This window comes from Schistocerca gregaria, chromosome 1, assembly GCF_023897955.1.
Source record: "Schistocerca gregaria isolate iqSchGreg1 chromosome 1, iqSchGreg1.2, whole genome shotgun sequence".
In the NCBI taxonomy this organism is placed as follows: Eukaryota; Metazoa; Arthropoda; class Insecta; order Orthoptera; family Acrididae; genus Schistocerca; species Schistocerca gregaria.
This window is the reverse complement of record NC_064920.1, coordinates 1,013,931,853-1,013,950,528: the sequence shown is the minus strand read 5'-3', so window position 1 is coordinate 1,013,950,528 and position 18,676 is coordinate 1,013,931,853. Positions and strand designations below refer to the sequence as shown.

The window sequence follows — 18,676 nt, the reverse complement described above, 5'->3', positions numbered from 1 at the left end:
AACCTGGGAGATAAAAAAGAAGTTTGAAATTAGACAATCAACTTCTTCACAATGTGTGTGATGATAGAGAAGTCATTAGTACACAATAAAATTCATTATTCTGTAAATACCTTGCTATATAGTATTTAACATTTTATTTTCAGTGGACAGTTTCAACTGACATCAAATTAGAAATGTTTATTTGGTTATACAGAACAACAAACGAATATTCTTTTCAGTTCTCGTAAATGATTACCAGCAATATGATGAGAAGTATTTGAATTTGTAATATTTAGATATGGCTTTCATAACCAAATATTGTAGAGCAACAGTTTTTCCACCGACCGATGTGCATTTCGGTGGTTGAGTAATGCTGAATTGGATCCCTGGAAAACTGCTAACAACAGTAATGACACCCACTTATCATTCAATGACAGGACCTAACAATATCAGACCTGATACACCCACAAAGTAAAAATACGCACATCAAATTTTGAGTTCTTGAAGCTAAAAAATGGTTCAGCATGAGTAAAGGCATACAGAAAACAAACAAGGTACATGAAAAGTCTAGATAAGGATAAAAATGTCACTTAAAATCCTGGGCCAGAAGTTGATATGTCATTCTTTCCATTTTTTACTACCACAGTAATGTGTTGAAATCTGGTAACATATAACCTCCAACAAACACATAATTTGAGTTCAGCAACAGTTACTGTATACAGGACACATCATAATTAATATAGTAATTACAAATGACTACAGCTATTTAATGCATAGTAATATACCAATAAGAATTAAAGGGAATGAAAATAAAGTTCAAAAGCTTTTTACGTATATCATGGTTGTACAGTATGACTCTCTGAGATCACATCGACAACACCTAAATGATCATCAGTTTCCTACCACACATTCTGAACAATACACCATTATTTTGAGTTCTGGAACTGTTTTCAGCAAAGGAGGCACATATACGATGTTTCCCGCGTAATCCTACAAAAAGGAATCATATGGTGTCAGGTTCAAAGATCTGTGCAGCTAGGAACAGAACACAGTGTCATCATGCCCACTGCAATGGTTTTGAGATGTTGATTTGAAAATTCACTGCACTTGTGAACAATCAAAATCTTTCTTTCAAGTTGTCTAGAATTCTTATTGATGCATCACTAGGCTACAATGATTGGTAAAGCATTCCATTTGAATTGCCCTGTACTCTTGAAACTATATTAAACACTAGAATCCCAAGTAAAGAATAATTAGGAACAAAAGAAAGTGGAAAAAAGGATGTGATCGATCAGTGCAATTGATAATCAAGCTGGTCCCACAAATGAGAATTGTCCTATCTGTATAGGAACTTGATACTACTGCTTTGAACAGCCACATCTTTCAAAGATAATAAAAAGTAGTGCACTAAACTCAGAATGATTCAACCGTTTTGCCATTCACTGTAAGTAGAGTAGTCTCTTACTGAAATTTACAGTATAATTTCACAAAGTGCAACCACATGGACAACTTTTTACAAATGCAAATAATGCACATATATATCAAGTTGCTATGAAATGGCTGTAGGGTCTCAGGATTTAAATCCTATTGCGGCATCTTTGTGATGGAGTAGAGAGATAGACTTCAGCCTACAACTTATACGAAGTGCTATTCCTGGACTCTACACAACTCTTTCTCAGGAACACGATCAACCACCAACAAAGATTTGGGCCCAAGTCACAAAGGGCATTACACACCACTGCCTACCTCATTTGATGGCTAGGAGTAACCACATATGCTATCAACTGAAGAAGGTGTTTTTAATGGATATGTTGATTCCAGAAGTTTTTCTGATTCCAGTGTTTCACTACCGTTATATGCCACACGTCTTCTAGTTAAGCTTTGCCTGGTTCTGTGATCCTCTGACATCCCATTCATGAAAATGTTTTCACTTATGATTGTGCAAACTGATTTATACTAGTTCACTTCAGATTCCATCCATTAACACAGATTGGTAAGGCGACGAAAATATTGATATATACTACAGTTAACAACTATTGTTTTGTTACAAATAAATCAACTTAAAGGTACTACCACATACCTCTCCAGGCACATCTTCGTTGTAAGATATCCACGATAACCAGTCCGGATATAAGGGTTAAACTTAAGGTATGAAGGGGCATCATTAAAGTTGAGCAGTGAATAACTAGAATGATCCAGTCTATCACACTCATCTTTCTCACATCCTGCACTGCAGCCATTATCACAGACTGAGTTCGTAATGGAACCATTTCTGATCTGTAAAAAGAAGGAAAAAAAGAACAATCATTTTTCATATCCGAAAAAAGTTTGACTTCTAAATAAGTAAATATTATTTCTTGACAGTATAACTGTGGAAAGTCAAACAAGACAACAAATAAGTCCTGTACAAAATATTTACATGAATACATATGACAAAATAAATAAAATAGAAAGAAACTTCCACATGGGAAAAATATATTAAAAACAAAGATTCCAAGACTTACCAAGCGGGAAAGCGCCGGCAGACAGGCACATGAACAAAACACACAAACACACACACAGAATTACGAGCTTTCGAAACTGGCAGTTGCTTCGTCAGGAAAGAGGGAAGGAGAGGGAAAAATGAAAGGATGTGGGTTTTAAGGGAGAGGGTAAGGAGTCATTCCAATCCCGGGAGCGGAAAGACTTCCCTCAGGGGAAAAAAAGGACAGGTGTACACTCGCACACACACACACATATCCATCCGCACATACACAGACACAAGCAGACATATTTAAAGGCGCTTTCCCGCTTGGTAAGTCTTGGAATCTTTGTTTTTAATAAATATGACAACAATGTTTTTGAAAATTTGAGTACCAAGAATGAAATTTTTTGAATCACTGTTTAAATGTAGATACAAAACAAAAAGATACAGCAAACACAGAACACACTTATAGGCACTTAAGTGTACTGAATAAAAGGATACCTTTGTGCCCTACTGTTTCCTAGACATGATAGCTACTGATGAGATCTGAATAAAAACTGAACTGGAAACTAAATATAAAGTTCTCGAGTTTCCAGCCACATCAAGTGATTAAAATTACACAAGCTTTCGGCCAAGCACCCCTTGGCCATTGTCAATGATATGATTGCCAGTGTGCTGCTGGTACACCATTATATACACCAGCTTTTGGCTGTGACATCACTGGTGCTAACAGCATTGCCATATATAGGTATACATTGACTCGCCACATGATGTACTCACCTCAATCACAAAATTGCTGGGTCCCATGCCACACTGAGCCGCAGGTCGCCATCTCTATCAAAGGTCATGACCAGTGATTTTTATTTCAATAGCTTCTTTAAGCACGCAATCCCAGAAACTGTTAGTGTGAGCCATGACAGAGGTGTTATCAAAACTAATATGATGAGTGTTTTCTAAAGCATGCTCAGCTACAGCAGATTTCTCGGAGTAGGTGATAAAATCTCTTATGCTCCTTCCTGTGTTATTCTATTGTGCACATTGTTTGTCCAGTGTAAGATTGGACACACTCACATGGTACCTTGTTGACCTCCAGGTGCTCTTGACATGGCCAAGGAGTGCTCAACTGAAATTTCATGCAATTTCAATCACTTGACATGGTTAGAAACCCAAAAACTTCTTATTCAATATCATCGCTGCAAGACTCTGCTTCTTACTTCAAGTAGGCAAGATTGTTAATAATATTGAAGGCAAACTGCCACCCCTGTCATTCAACTAGTAGAATACCCATGAGCAGAAACATTACTGTCACCTATTTCATTAAAATAAATATATGTAAACCATTAGCTACAACATCTGTGACAATCAAAGAGACCAAAGGTAAGACAGTTGTTTAACCGTGAAAATATCGCTAACCAGTATGCCATCAACTGTGTTCATATGTAACAGTTAATACCATGTGCCAGCATTAACCTCAATGTGTTACACAGACTCATAAAAAAAGTATCAAACAACACATTTTTTACCAATGGTTTAACAGTGTTCCAACATTTTTGTTCATAGATGTGTGACATATTATTTTGTGTTGTATAGAACATTATGGTATCCTTTGTTCCTTTCACAGACAAAGCAAGTGAAGAATTGACTGTTGATGTACCCCATTAAGAATTATTAGTCTAATTTTACCTCCACAATCCTGTAGGAGCTGTACATACATAATAAGAATATTCGTAGAGGTCAATGTGAAAATGAATTTTGTTAACAGATTTTCTGGTGATTTTAGGAGACTATCATTGCAGTCTGCCAGTCCAGACATTTTATAATATGAAATTAAGCTGCTTCTGCCACACAGGATGTGTGTAAATACTATGAAAGTGAAACTAGCAATGCATATCCCTAAAAACCGTCTTTGATTATTATTGCAATTTTTTTATCAGAAGACATTTCCTCATAGACAAATGCATCATCTGATAAAACCGATTTGTCCTGTTATCAAAGATATTTGTCACTGGTAAATGTAGGCTAATACACACTATTACAGGTGGTTTCCTTAACATTGCATTTTATTTTTGAAAGAAAATTTGTAGCACTTTCACAAGTATATTTTTGATCATCCATGACTTAGGACATTATATAATTTTTTCAGTCTGTGTGGAAGGAGGGGGGGTGGCAGGGGGAGGGGAGGCGAGAGAAGGAGGGCAGGAACAGGGAGGGGCTGAAAGCCTCCTCTTTGAGAAGACTAGGGTGTTGGTTGGTTGGTTGTTTGAGGTTTAAGGGACCAAACAGCAAGGTCATCAGTCCCTTAACTGGGGTGTATTTTTATTAATGAACTGAAGATTTCAGTCTTCTGTAGACCTGTCTGACAACCATTAGAAGGCACCACTCATTTCTTTAAATCTGCTGTTTATTGTCATACTTGCCCAAACAATAATTACTAAAGTGGATTTTAATTTAATTCCTTATTGATGGCAGCAAATACACCATCTCATAATAAATGTTGTTTGCTCCTGCATTAAGTATTTGGATTTATTCCTGTGGATTCATTTGCTGTCAATTTCTGGTTCAAACCAACTTTCAATATCCCTTATTGCTGTATGAGAGCACTGCATCTGGAAACAATTCACCCAGTGAGGTGATGCCGTAGTTAAGTCCCTGGCATCAGATTCAGTAGGCTGGGAAGGGGGGATTGACATCCCTATCCCACCACCCAGTTTTAAGCTTTCTGTTACTTCCCTAAAATGGTTAAGGTCAATTTCCTTCTGCTGTCTTCCTTATATGACTGTGTGCTCTGTCTCTAATGATTGTCATCAATAAGATATTAACCCCTACTCTTCCACCTTTCCTTCTGAAACCCCATCCTTTCATTGACTTTCAGCATTGCCATTATTTCATTAAATCCCTTACAGAAAACGTTAGGATGGTTCAATTGAAAAGACCATGGTCGATTTCCTGCTCTGTCAGAAACTCCTTTTCTAATAACCCACACCTCACCCTTTTACTTTCACTTTGGAAACAGTATTTGCACTCGCATTGCAACCTAAATTATGTTAGATCACTCGAATTTCAGGTGTAGTAGTCTCTCTCAAGCTGGACCACAGGTTTTAATTTTGCCTTGGACACTGTACACCTTCCATCTACAAGATAATGTCTTCTGACGACAGCTGTGCACTGTGGTAATGGTTACATTACCACATAGTCCTGCTATGGTTCAGTGCAGATAAATACATGAAGAGATAAATGGAAAAAAAATTAAGGTACCTTATAGCTGCTTCCTTGTTCAATTGCTAACACCTTTTGGTAACCTTTCAGTAAGTTCCGGAATGAATTACGCTGGTGTCAAAATGCCTATTACTGATGTTAAAGGGTAGTACAGACTGCAATGGTATGCTCACTGGAAGAGAACGGAGAAATTAAAGCAGCGCAACAAAAACATTACGTAGGACTAAAATTGGAAAGTCCACATTAAACGCTAAGTAAACTCATTAAAGACAGTGAAATCAGGGGTGGAGAAACTAAGCTGGAACTGGGAAGGTACCACAGACAAAAAATTGAACAATGACAGAAAGAAACGGCGAACGCACTGCACCTGAGAAACTGAAGTTGGGAAATGATGATGATTATGTTGAGGACGATTTCAACGATCTGGTCACAATTCGATACTGTCCACTGGTATGCAAGTGCATTATTTTCAAGTACCGGAAACGATAAAAGAATCGAAATGTTACATATGCAACTGCCAAATGTCAATTTAAAAGCTTCAAAATAGAAAGAGAAAAAAAGTGTAAAATATTGGGGTGAAATTTTACCTACGACAGAGGCGGCGTAGTGTCCTGACGTTGGCAACGAGAGGTCATGAAGCAGATAATTAATGCTATTCCTGCTCTGTGGTTGACAAGTCCTTGTATTATTTACCCTTGTCCGCTCAGCAAATTAATTATCCTTGTAAAGCGAATATTTCACAACAAAAAGTTTTCAACTTTCCTTCCTGAAAATACATTTCAGTGACCTATCTCCGATTACACTTCGAGTCACATTATGTTAGGAGCTAGGGGTAACAGATTCTATGAATGGTCACTTACTAATTACTGCCAACAGTTTACTTATCACTCACTGTTACTTTTCGTGTTTGTTTAAGCATGGATACAACATAAGGGAATGTGAACGAAATTCTGTAACACCCTTTGCCTATACAAAGCCACAGAGGATAAAAATCCATTCTGCAGCAAGATGATGTTTGTGCACGCAGCCCGATAACGTGGTATATGATGTGTCCCACTATATACTGTTCTTCCACTTGGTCAATTCGTTTCCTTGAAAGAGCATTTGGATTGTGACGATACGACCTCCAGTCAGCTGCACAAACAATGGAACACAAAAATATGTAAAAGTAACTACGGGAAAAGAGTAGTTTTTAAATGTATACGGCAAGTGAACTCCATTCAGATTGTAAGCAGATGGCACGATACAAATTTTACACTAATTTCTGACTGCAGGCACCTGGAAGAAGCACTAAAGATATAAAGACACCGCATCGCTAACAGTAATCACCAAGAGTCAGTGGATAAAGCACAAAAGTTTTCTGCAGTCGTTGCAAGACCGAGAATGCAAGAATGTTACTTGTTACTATATGATAGTATCTTAAGTTTTAAAATGTTTTTTTTTTTTTTTGTGTGGATCCACTGCCTCCAAATGCTAAATAAAAGAAAACATGGTCCGTTTTAGGCAGTAAAAGTAAACGATCTTTATTTAAATCGTGCGATTGGCAAATTTCGAAGACCTGTCATTTTCCGGCAAATGTCGAAATTGTCAAATTATTTTTCACTACACGTCTACTTTTTCCGTGTAACGAAAAATAATTTGATAATTAAGATACGCAATACGTAATATTACATTTGTCCTTGAAAATGATAAGTCGTCGAAATTAGCTAATCGCACGATTTAAACAGATATCGTCTAGATTGCCGACTTTTATTTTCTTAACTTGTAGTTGGCAGGCCGGTCCAAGTCACGAATGGTCAAAGTTGGTAGAAGCGGGAAAGCTTCGGCCAGTAGTCTTTTGCTTTTTGACTGTAGCCAACGTTTAGGTGCGGTATTTAGCTGACCGTGTTGTATGCGGTAGCCAATGTCGTCTGCTTCGTTGTTGTTTTGCACAACTCTTCTGAATGTTTTCTTGAATGTTTTTGTTACCAAAAAGAGCGATGAGGCAATTCCTGGGGTTTCTCGGGAGACGCTTACAACGCCTACTGCTAACAGAGTTACGTAGCTATGGCCGTAAAATTATACTGCCTGTGTCTGAACGCTGCTGCGAAACGCAAAGGGCGTGGAAAGAATTTCTCCATCCGATCTACCTATCTTCCGTGAGAGTTGCTACATACACAGCACAGAACATGTGCGTAACATCAGGGGTTCAAAAAGTTTCCAAGCATCATCCTGGGGAATCACCGTAGCCGCCTGGGACGAAAAGATGAGTTTTCATTTCAGATATTTTGTTCGAGATCGCTTTGGGCTGTCATTACTGCATTACTGCTTGTATAAAAATACCCCTGGTTACTCTATATTTCGAAACATAGTCATATTACTGTACAGTCCCATTGTCGATGAGAGTATCATTAATCCAGCCACATCTGATGTGAGAAAGAGTCACAATGAATGGAAAATTGTTTTTGGCGTTTATTAACGCTGTCACACTGTTTTAAAAACATTTCAAACCATTTCGTCTTTCCTTTTCACTGTCATGACTTCCGTCTTCGTGTTGTTCTTCAGTTAAGATCTCATGTAGCTGCATTAATCATAATTTCATCGACAGTGGAGCTGTACTGTAGTAGGAATGCGTTTAGAAATAAATTAATACAATAAACAGCGTTCTTTTCATACAAAGCACAATACGGCAGTAATGTAAGGTACACCGGCTGTATGTTCCGATACTCAGGTAGAACAACATGATTTCTGTTGATTATCAGGAACAACTGCAATCGCTTTCATTTTACACCTCAGTGATGGTTACATAACTAACACACTAAAAATTCAACGGTTTTTTTTCCATCAGCTTCAATGTAATGTTCTGAACTTCTTATGACAGAGTATTACCACAGTCGGGAAAAAAAGACACTGTTAAAATTAAAAAGATCAAAAACACTGAATTTTTACAATCGGCTGGCGTACTATATAAGTTGAAATTTTCAATCAGCAATCAAAACAGTTCTTCCAACATTTTATAGAGCTCGTCTGATTGTTTTAAAAACAGTTCGTCATTAACTGGAAAAGCTGGGATGCAAACAACTGTCACCATCGGCTTAAACATACGAGGAAGAAACCTTTGCTTCCTATCTCTTTAAGCTTCCGTCGCAAAACCAGAAATGCGGAGTATCATTCACGAAACAAAATAAAACAAACAATATGAAAGTTTCGCGTACCTAATGTCAAACACTCATCCAGTGTCCTTAGTAAGGAGAATCATTTTATATACGGTATCTAAAAGTTATTCCGGGAGTAACAAAAACAGCATATCAGCTTCTTATGGAGTTTGTTTTTGTCATAATTTTCAGCAGCTATTCGCATCTCCACCATTTTGGATACAAATTCTAGCATAATATACTACGTCTTAATTACCGGCTTCCGCACAGCAAATAACAATATGTGGCATCGTCTGCATTTGCAGCTTGCGCCCGCCAGAAACCGGAATTTCTAGACGCGATTCCTGCGAAGACAAGGGCATCGTTCGCATGCAAATGAAAGAATGTGCTACTGGTGGAATATGAAAATGAAATATGCCGAACTTTACTAGTGTAAGCTAAGCAAATTGGCTCGTCTACCATATTTGATACGATTGCTGACGCATTGTTGCCGGACAGCGCGTTATTAATTCAAGCGAAGGGATGACACCTTCTCGTTAACAGACATGTAGATGAGTAACAAAGATAACAAAGTAATAAAAAAAAAATACGCCGGTATATCGAGAAAAGACTGTGTCATATAACGAAAGAAGTGACAGCCACGAGCATTAACAGCAATCCTCTTTCATGCGGCTCCCATCTATAAAGAGATCATGTCATAACCTACAAAGCACTCTATTAAGGGCGCTGTCAAAGAGTCCACGATGCGCACTGCTGTAAGCTTCGCGATGCGTTGCGAAATGAAACCAGACCCGGCCAAACCTGCAGCGCGAGGATCCAACCACCGCTGCATCCATCGTTGAGGGTAAAAGACACGCACTTCTGCCGGCAAAACAGTTCACATCGTCTGCTGCCAGCTGCTGTGTGCCGCCCTGCTGCGATAATCGATCTGGCAGCGATGCTGCCAACCGCCGAGCAGCGCATCTCAGCACATATTTTGCCGTTAAGAACACATTTCACAGGTAATCAGCCGCATAGGAATCTCGCGTGAGATCGTTACCTAGGATATCGAAACAATTGCCGCAGAATTAAACCGGGGCTAAACAAATGCAGACAGAAAACAGCTGAAAGTTTTTACAAGCAAATCGCAAATCATCTTCAGTATTACTCTCTGAATTTCCCAACCAGAAGACTGAGCGCTGAAAATAGCTTATGTGTTCTAACACGGTGAGCAATTTGCTCTTCTGTTTCTAAAAGTAGTACCAGTTTTTATAAATACTCGGAAACTACTTAGAGCTGTTTTGCACGCACAACTTCCTTCGATCTCTGAACCCGGTGGAAAATTCAGCAGAGTAATCTCTATTAGAAGTTAATTTAATGAAAAATTCGTACTAAGAAAAAATATAAAGTGATACACTGCTCATCAAATGTGTTCGACGTTACTCATTGACACTGGCGGGTCGTTCTTTGTCTCACAATAAGTTAAGCTGAAGTAGCATCCCCAGCCTTAACTTCTCAGGGTTCCACTTATTCTTCGCAACTGCCTTCTTCAGGCTTTTAAACTTTTATTTCTATTTTTGCTGTACGCAAACTGCGATCGCTATTAATACCTTGAAGCTCTACTGTCGCTGTGCATAACAAAAATGTGCAGGGGTGTAGCGACTGTATGTGTTAAGACTGTGGTGGTATACGTACGATTCACATTACATGAGGAGCTGACAAATAACATACCTGTCTCATTAAACTTCGTAATACAAGCAAATGCCATTCTTAGCCAGACTGGCATCATCACAAGATAAAAAAAACCATGATGTAGGGCATACTGTTCTTACAGCTGCAATGCAAACAACTACCGGGGATTGGCCGCTACATAAAGCATGTCGCTGACTGTGTGCACGGTATACAATTGGATTAAATAAATTATCGGTCAAAGACTGTTTTCGTTTCTACGAATTCTTGGATACTGAATCGCTGCAATCTTCAAGGTGATCATATCATCCCTCATTCTATGTCAGTGGTTCCAACCTTTTCGAGACCGTTACCCATGAGTGCAATGTGATATAAGATAGTATCCCCCGCCTCCCATCTCCACCTCCACCACCGCCCCCAATTACGCTTTAAAATGAAAAATAATTTTCTTTGCACACATTTATTTTTAAAATAAGTGAAGGTAAATGATATGTGGCTTTCATGGGTGTTTTATTAAACCACGAACTAATGAACCAATGTGTCAGTTGGTAGTGTTTATTTATTTCTAAGAACCTCTTTTTAGAGAATAGTTAACCAGTTCTCAGCGCATTGTGAGTGCTACCTGTACACAACTCCTTCTCAGGAACGAAAGCTAAGTAACCACACTGCAAGCAGACTCTTGTTACAAAAGATGCTTTCTATGCACCAATCCTCTTCCTAGTGACACCTGCTACACTCACACCTTATATCTAAATTTTAAATCAACCAAGTTAAAATTGGCAGACTATATTTATTGTTTGTAAATCACTTGATTGCTGAACTTCTTACTTATGAGCTAACAGAAATTGGAAGACTTCATCCTGCTAATACTAGATTAGATTAGATTAATACTTGTTCCATAGATCATGAATACGACACTTCGTAATGACGTGGAACGTGTCAGGTTAATGAAAGATGTCTGTACAAGATATTACATTACACAAAATATTGCATGACACTAATGCTTAAGTTAGTTTTTTTACCTCCCTTAATTTATATCTAAAAATTCAGCCAATGAGTAGAAGGAGTTGTCATCTAGAAATTCTTTTAATTTATTTTTAAATGTCGGTTGACTATCTGTCAGGCTTTTGATGCTGTTTGGTAGGTGACCAAAGACTTTTATGGCAGCATAATTTACCCCATTCTGTGCCAAAGTCAGATTTAACCCTGCTACTTTGTGTATGACCACTGCTAATAATAATACTCATAATAATAACAATACGGTGTAGGCCCCAAAGTGATGCAATAGTCATTATATAATTACTATTCTGTTGTACTGTCAGTTATTTCGTTTATATGTTGCGAAGTGAATAATAAGCAATCTCTGGTCCATTGCGGGAACTACCTACAAATCAGAAAAGTCAGTTTCGTGAGATATGACGTACATGTTTCAAATGAAATTACACAGGATGTACATAAAGTTCGGGAACACTTTCAATTATTTATTTTATAAGAACCAAACATTGTACAGATCTCACACGTACATCATTTCGAAGAGAAACCCTGAAAGGTTTTTTTTTTTTTTCATGTTTAGCGCCACAGCATAGTTTGGCAATTTGCCGATAGTCAGGGCTAGTCGCAAACATGGCGAGTTGGTGCGTAGTGAGCTTCTGTGTGTTGGAGTTCGACAAAAGCAAGTGCGCTACAGCTGTTCAACGGATGTTTAGAACCAAGTACTGTAAGAAGCCACCAACAAGGAAGGCCATTTACCACTGGCACAACAAATTCGTTACGACGGGTTGCTTGTGCCCAACGAAGAGAAGAGCACGTCCCAGTATGAGTGAAGTGAATGTGGAACGCATAAGAGAGACATTCATAAGGAGTCCAAAGAAATCGGCGTGTCGTGCATGCCGTGAACTCAAAATGGCTCCAGTGACAGTGTGGAAAGTCCTGCGGCAGAAGCTGCCTATGAAACCATTCAAATTGGAGCTGGCGCAGAAGCTCAATGACGACGACAGAGACATGCGTTTGGAGTTTAGTTCGCAGTTGCAACAACCGAATGAGTATGGGGATGGCATTGATGATCGGTTAATTTTTAGTGACGACGCCACTTTTCACACTAATGGAAAAGTGAACAGGCATATTGTCAAATCTGGGTTACAAATCATGTACCGAATGCTTTGAATTTGAGCATGGTTCCCCAAAGATAAATGTTGTTTGTGCCTTGTCACGTCGAAAGCTGTACGGACCATTCTTCTTCGCCGAGAGCACTGTCACTGGATATTCCTACTCGGACATGTTGCAGCAAAGGCTGATGCCTCAAATCCAATCGGACTCTTCATCTTTCAGCAGGATAGGGCTCCACCCCATTTTCATCATGAAGTTTGTGGGTACATGAACACGGAGCTGCCGCATCGATGGATCAACCGTGCTACAGAGAGGGACAGCTGTTTCCCAAAATGGCCTCCCCGATCACCAGATCTCAATCCGTGTGACTTTTCCCTGTGGGGACACATTAAAGATCTGGTGTATATACCACCTCCACCACGTGATATAGCAGAACTACGGGAGTGAATACGGGAAGCGACTGCCACAGTCGATGGTGCCATGCTGGGATGGGTATGGCAAGAATTCGATTACCATATTGACGTCTGCTGGGTTAGTCATGGTTGGCCTATCGAATGTTGGTAAAAAAAAAAAAAAACTTTCAGAGTTTCTCTTCAAAATGCAATATGTATGACATCTGTACATTGTTCAGTTCTTGTGCAATAAATAATTGAAAGTGTTCCAGGACTTTATGTACACCCTGTATAGTTCCAGAGATGCTTTCTAGTCTGAAACATCTGTGATGTATGTACGAAGACTGGAGAGATGAATCAAAACTTGTACCAAGACCAGTATCCAAACCCAGGTTCCCTGATCATTAGGCAGATTCGCTAACTATGACGTCACCCTGGCACAGTGGCTCTCCATAAGTGCTGTAGGATTTAGGGGGAATACCAAGTGGGCTGAGGCGTGAATGGGAATTTGGAATGAGAAGGGAGGTGTGCAATAACCTGCCAGGTTAGCTGAGAGCACTAAGGCGCTGCTTCCTGGACTTGGGTAGGCGCGCCGGCCCCGGATCGAATCCGCCCGCCGGATTAACGACGAGGGCCGGTGTGCCGGCCAGCCTGGATGTGGTTTTTAGGCGGTTTTCCACATCCCTCTAGATGAATACCAGGCTGATCCCCACGTTCCGCCTCAGTTACACAACTCACAGCCATTTGACACACATCCGCACTTTTCCATGATTTCCACTAGACGCAGACAGATGGTGTACTCTGATTCCGCCTTGGGGGGTACAGGGTGGCGGCAGGAAGGGCATCCGGCCACCCCTTAAAATTAACATGCCAAATCCGATTTAACCACGCCAACCCCACACACACACAATGTGGAACAAAGGCGCAAGCGATAGAAGGGAGGTGTGCAATGGTAGTTCGTGCAACTCTGCAAAGCCACTGTGACAGGGTGGTGTAGTGGTTAGCACATCTACCTAGTGAGTAAGAGAGCCAGGTCCGAATCCTAGCATTAGTACAAATTATCATTTGTCTCTTCACTCTACATGTACATGTCCTAGATGTCTCAGACCTGAAAAGGTTTCTGGAACCATATGGTTTCATTTGATTAAAGAACGATTGCCTGGGTTTCAGGCAGGATTCCCCATTTCGTTCAGTACTGAAGTGCTATTCCTATACGGTTGGAGAACCTCAGCAATACTGTTCGAATTCAGGGAGAACAGCCGGTGGGCTGAGGTGTGAATGGGAATTTAGATTGAGGTGGGAGGCGTGCTAGGGTTGTCCGTCCAGTTGTGCAAAGCCACTGTGCCAGGGTGGCGTAGTGGTTAGTGCGTCTGCCTAGTTAACAGGACACCTGGTTCGAATCCTGGCCTTGGTACACATTATCATTCGTCGCTTCAGTCTGCATATAAACAGTATATATTTCAGTTTTACTGTCATAGGTGCATGGCCCAAAGTATGTGTATAGTGGGTGGACTGTGTGAGGAAGATGTTCTCAGAGTCGTTTCACAAGCGGTAACCCCAATCACACTGGCATGCTACTATTTGAAAAACAAAATGATATTATTCGTCACTTATGTATTCAGTTTTATACTCTTATGAAATAGCGATAACAGTAAAAGAAATTAAAAATAAATTTAATTTCGTGACCAAAACAATCAAACCCTTTTGTCTTTATTTTCAGAAATATTAGTTCATCCGTCAGGTGGTAATCACCCCCAGATTGGGAAGGACTATTCTACGTGGTGCTCTATAGTAGCATGAGTTTATTCGATATACACTACTGGCCATTAAAATTGCTTCACCACAAAGATGACGTGCTACAGACGCGAAATTTAACCGACAGGAAGAAGATCCTGTGGTATGCAAATGATTAGCTTTTCATAGCATTCACACAAGGTTGGCGCCGGTGGCGACACCTACAACGTGCTGACATGAAGAAAGTTTCCACACGATCTCTTCTACGCGAACAGCAGTTGACCGGCGTTGCCTGGTGAAACGTTGTTGTGATGTCTCGTGTAAGGAGGTGAAATGCGTACCATCACCTTTCCGACTTTGATAAAGGTCGAATTGTAGCCTATCGCAATTGCGGTTTATAGTATCGCGACATTGCTGCTCGCGTTGGTCGAGATCCAATGATTGTTAGCAGAATATGGAATCGGTGGGTTCAGGAGGGTAATACGGAACGCCGTGCTGGATCCCAACTGCCTCGTAACACTAGCATTCGAGATGACAGGCATCTTGCCCGCAAGGCTGTACCGGATCGTGCAGCTACGTCTCGATCCCTGAGTCAACAGATACGGACGTTTGCAAGACAACAACCATCTGCACGAATAGTTGGACGACGTTTGCAGCAATATGGGCTATCAGCTCGGAGACCATGGCTGAGGTTACCCTTGACGCTGCATCACAGACAAGAGCGCCTGCGATGGTGTACTCAACGGCGAAACTGGGTGGACGAATGGAAAAACGTAATTTTTTCGGATGAATCCAAGTTCTGTTTACAGTATCATGATGGTCGCATCCGTGTTTGGCGACATCGCGGTGAACGCACATTGGAAGCGTGTATTCGTCATCGCCATACTGGCGTATCACCCGGCGTGATGGTATGGGATGCCATTGGTTACACGTCTCGGTCACCTCTTGTTCGCATTGACGGCACTTTGAACAGTGGACGTTACGTTTAAGATGTGTTACGCCCATGGCTCTACCCTTCATTCGATCCCTGTGAAACCCTACATTTCAGCAGGATAATGCACGGCCGCATGTTGCAGGTCCAATACAGGCCTTTCTGGATACAGAAAATGTTCGACTGCTGCCCTGGCCAGCACATTCTACAGACCTCTCACCAGCTGAAAACGTCTGGCCAATGATGGCCGAGCAACTGGCTCATCACAATACGCCAGTAACTACTCTTGATGAACTGTGGTATCGTGTTGAAGCTGCATGGGCATCTGTACCTGTACACGCCATCCAAGCTCTGTTTGACTCAATACCCAGGTGTATCAAGGCCGTTATTACGGCCAGAGGTGGTTGTTCTGGGTACTGATTTCTCACGATCTATGCACCCAAATTACGTGAAAATGTAATCACATGTCAGTTCTAGTATAATATTGTTGTTGTTGTTGTTGTCTTCAGTCCTGAGACTGGTTTGAGGCAGCTCTCCATGCTACTCTATCCTGTGCAAGCTGCTTCATCTCCCAGTACCTACTGCAACCTACATCCTTCTGAATCTGCTTAGTGTACTCATCTCTCGGTCTCCCTCTACGATTTTTACCCTCCACGCTGCCCTCCAATGCTAAATTTGTGATCCCTTGACGCCTCAAAACATGTCCTACCAACCGATCCCTTCTTCTAGTCAAGTTGTGCCACAAACTTCTCTTCTCCCCAATCCTATTCAATACCTCCTCATTAGTTACGTGCTCTATCCACCTTATCTTCAGTATTCTTCTGTAGCACCACATTTCGAAAGCTTCTATTCTCTTCTTGTCCAAACTAGTTATCGTCCATGTTTCACTTCCATACATGGCTACACTCCAAACAAATACTTTCAGAAACGACTTCCTGATACATAAATCGATATTCGATGTTAACAAATTTCTCTTCTTCAGAAATGCTTTCCTTGCCATTGCCAGTCTACATTTTATATCCTCTCTACTTCGACCATCATCAGTTATTTTACTTCCTAAATAGCAAAACTCCTTTACTACTTTAAGTGTCTCATTTCCTAATCTAATTCCCTCAGCATCACCCGATTTAATTTGACTACATTCCATTATTCTCGTTTTGCTTTTGTTAATGTTCATCTTATATCCTCCTTTCAAGACACTGTCCATTCCGTTCAACTGCTCTTCCAAGTCCTTTGCCGTCTCTGACAGAATTACAATGTCATCGGCGAACCTCAAAGTTTTTACTTCGTCTCCATGAATTTCAAAACCTACTCCAAATTTTTCTTTTGTTTCCTTTACTGTTTGCTCAATATACAGATTGAATAACATCGGGGAGAGGCTACAACCCTGTCTCACTCCTTTCCCAACCACTGCTTCCCTTTCATGCCCCTCGACTCTTATGACTGCCATCTGGTTTCTGTACAAATTATAAATAGCCTTTCGCTCCCTGTATTTTACCCCTGACACCTTTAGAATTTGAAAAAGAGTATTCCAGTCAACATTGTCAAAAGCTTTCTCTAAGTCTACAAATGCTAGAAACGTAGGTTTCCCTTTTCTTAATCTTTCTTCTAAGATAAGTCGTAAGGTCAGTATTGCCTCACGTGTTCCAACATTTCGACGGAATCCAAACTGATCCTCCCCGAGGTCTGCATCTACCAGTTTTTCCATTCGTCTGTAAAGAATTCGCGTTAGTATTTTGCAGCCGTGGCTTATTAAACTGATAGTTCGGTAATTTTCACATCTGTCAGCACCTGCTTTCTTTGGGATTGGAATTATTATATTCTTCTTGAAGTCTGAGGGTATTTCGCCTGTCTCATACATCTTGCTCACCAGCTGATAGAGTTTTGTCAGGACTGGTTGTTCCAAGGCCGTCAGTAGTTCTAATGGAATGTTGTCTACTCCGGGGGCCTTGTTTCGACTCAGGTCTTTCAGTGCTCTGTCAAACTCTTCACGCAGTATCGTATCTCCCATTTCGTCTTCATCTACATCCTCTTCCATTTCCATAATATTGTCCTCAAGTACATCGCCCTTGTATAAACCTTCTATATACTCCTTCCACCTTTCTGCCTTCCCTTCTTTGCTTAGAACTGGGCTGCCATCTGAGCTCTTGATATTCATACACGTGGTTCTCTTCTCTCCAAAGGTCTCTTTAATTCTCCTGTAGGCAGTGTCTATCTTACCCCTAGTGAGATAAGCTTCTACATCCTTACATTTGTCCTCTAGCCATCCCTGTTTAGCCATTTTGCACTTCCTGTCGATCTCATTTTTGAGACGTTTGTATTCCTTTTTGCCTGCTTCATTTACTGCATTTTTATATTTTCTCCTTTCATCAATTAAATTCAATATTTCTTCTGTTACCCAAGGATTTCTAGCAGCCCTCGTCTTTGTACCTACTTTATCCTCTGCTGCCTTCACTACTACATCCCTCAGAGCTACCCATTCTTCTTCTACTGTATTTTTTTCCCCTATTCCTGTCAATTGTTCCCTTATGCTCTCCCTGAAACTCTGTACAACCTCTGGTTCTTTCAGTTTATCCAGGTCCCATCTCCTTAATTTCCCACATTTTTGCAGTTTTTTCAGTTTTAATCTACAGGTCATAACCAATAGATTGTGGTCAGAGTCCACATCTGCCCCTGGAAATGTCTTACAACTTAAAACCTGGTTCCTAAATCTCTGTCTTACCATTATATAATCTATCTGATACCTTTTAGTATCTCCAGGGTTCTTCCACGTATACAACCTTCTTTCATGATTCTTAAACCAAGTGTTAGCTATGATTAAGTTGTGCTCTGTGCAAAATTCTACTAGGCGGCTTCCTCTTTCATTTCTTAGCCCCAATCCATATTCACCTACTATGTTTCCTTCTCTCCCTTTTCCTACACTCGAATTCCAGTCACCCATTACTATTAAATTTTCGTCTCCCTTCACTATCTGAATAATTTCTTTTATTTCATCGTACATTTCTTCAATTTCTTCATCATCTGCAGAGCTAGTTGGCATATAAACTTGTAC

At 40.3% G+C, this 18,676-nt stretch overlaps 1 protein-coding gene across 3 annotated transcripts in view; it reads right to left on the bottom strand.

Annotated features, from left to right (window-relative positions):
* LOC126278814 (progestin and adipoQ receptor family member 3-like) overlaps positions 1-18,676 on the bottom strand; it is a 202,857-nt gene that overhangs the window by 33,755 nt on the left and 150,426 nt on the right. The window contains exons 1-2 of one of the 3 annotated variants that reach the window (XM_049979090.1): positions 9,595-9,886; positions 2,060-2,256 (exon numbers count right to left, since the gene is read on the bottom strand). In XM_049979090.1, coding sequence (XP_049835047.1) covers positions 2,060-2,256; positions 9,595-9,756 — 359 coding nt within the window. In that variant the 5' untranslated portion in view covers positions 9,757-9,886. Of the gene's footprint in view, positions 1-2,059; positions 2,257-9,584; positions 9,887-18,676 lie in introns of those variants that run through there. The other 2 variants (XM_049979104.1, XM_049979096.1) reach the window with 2 other exon arrangements.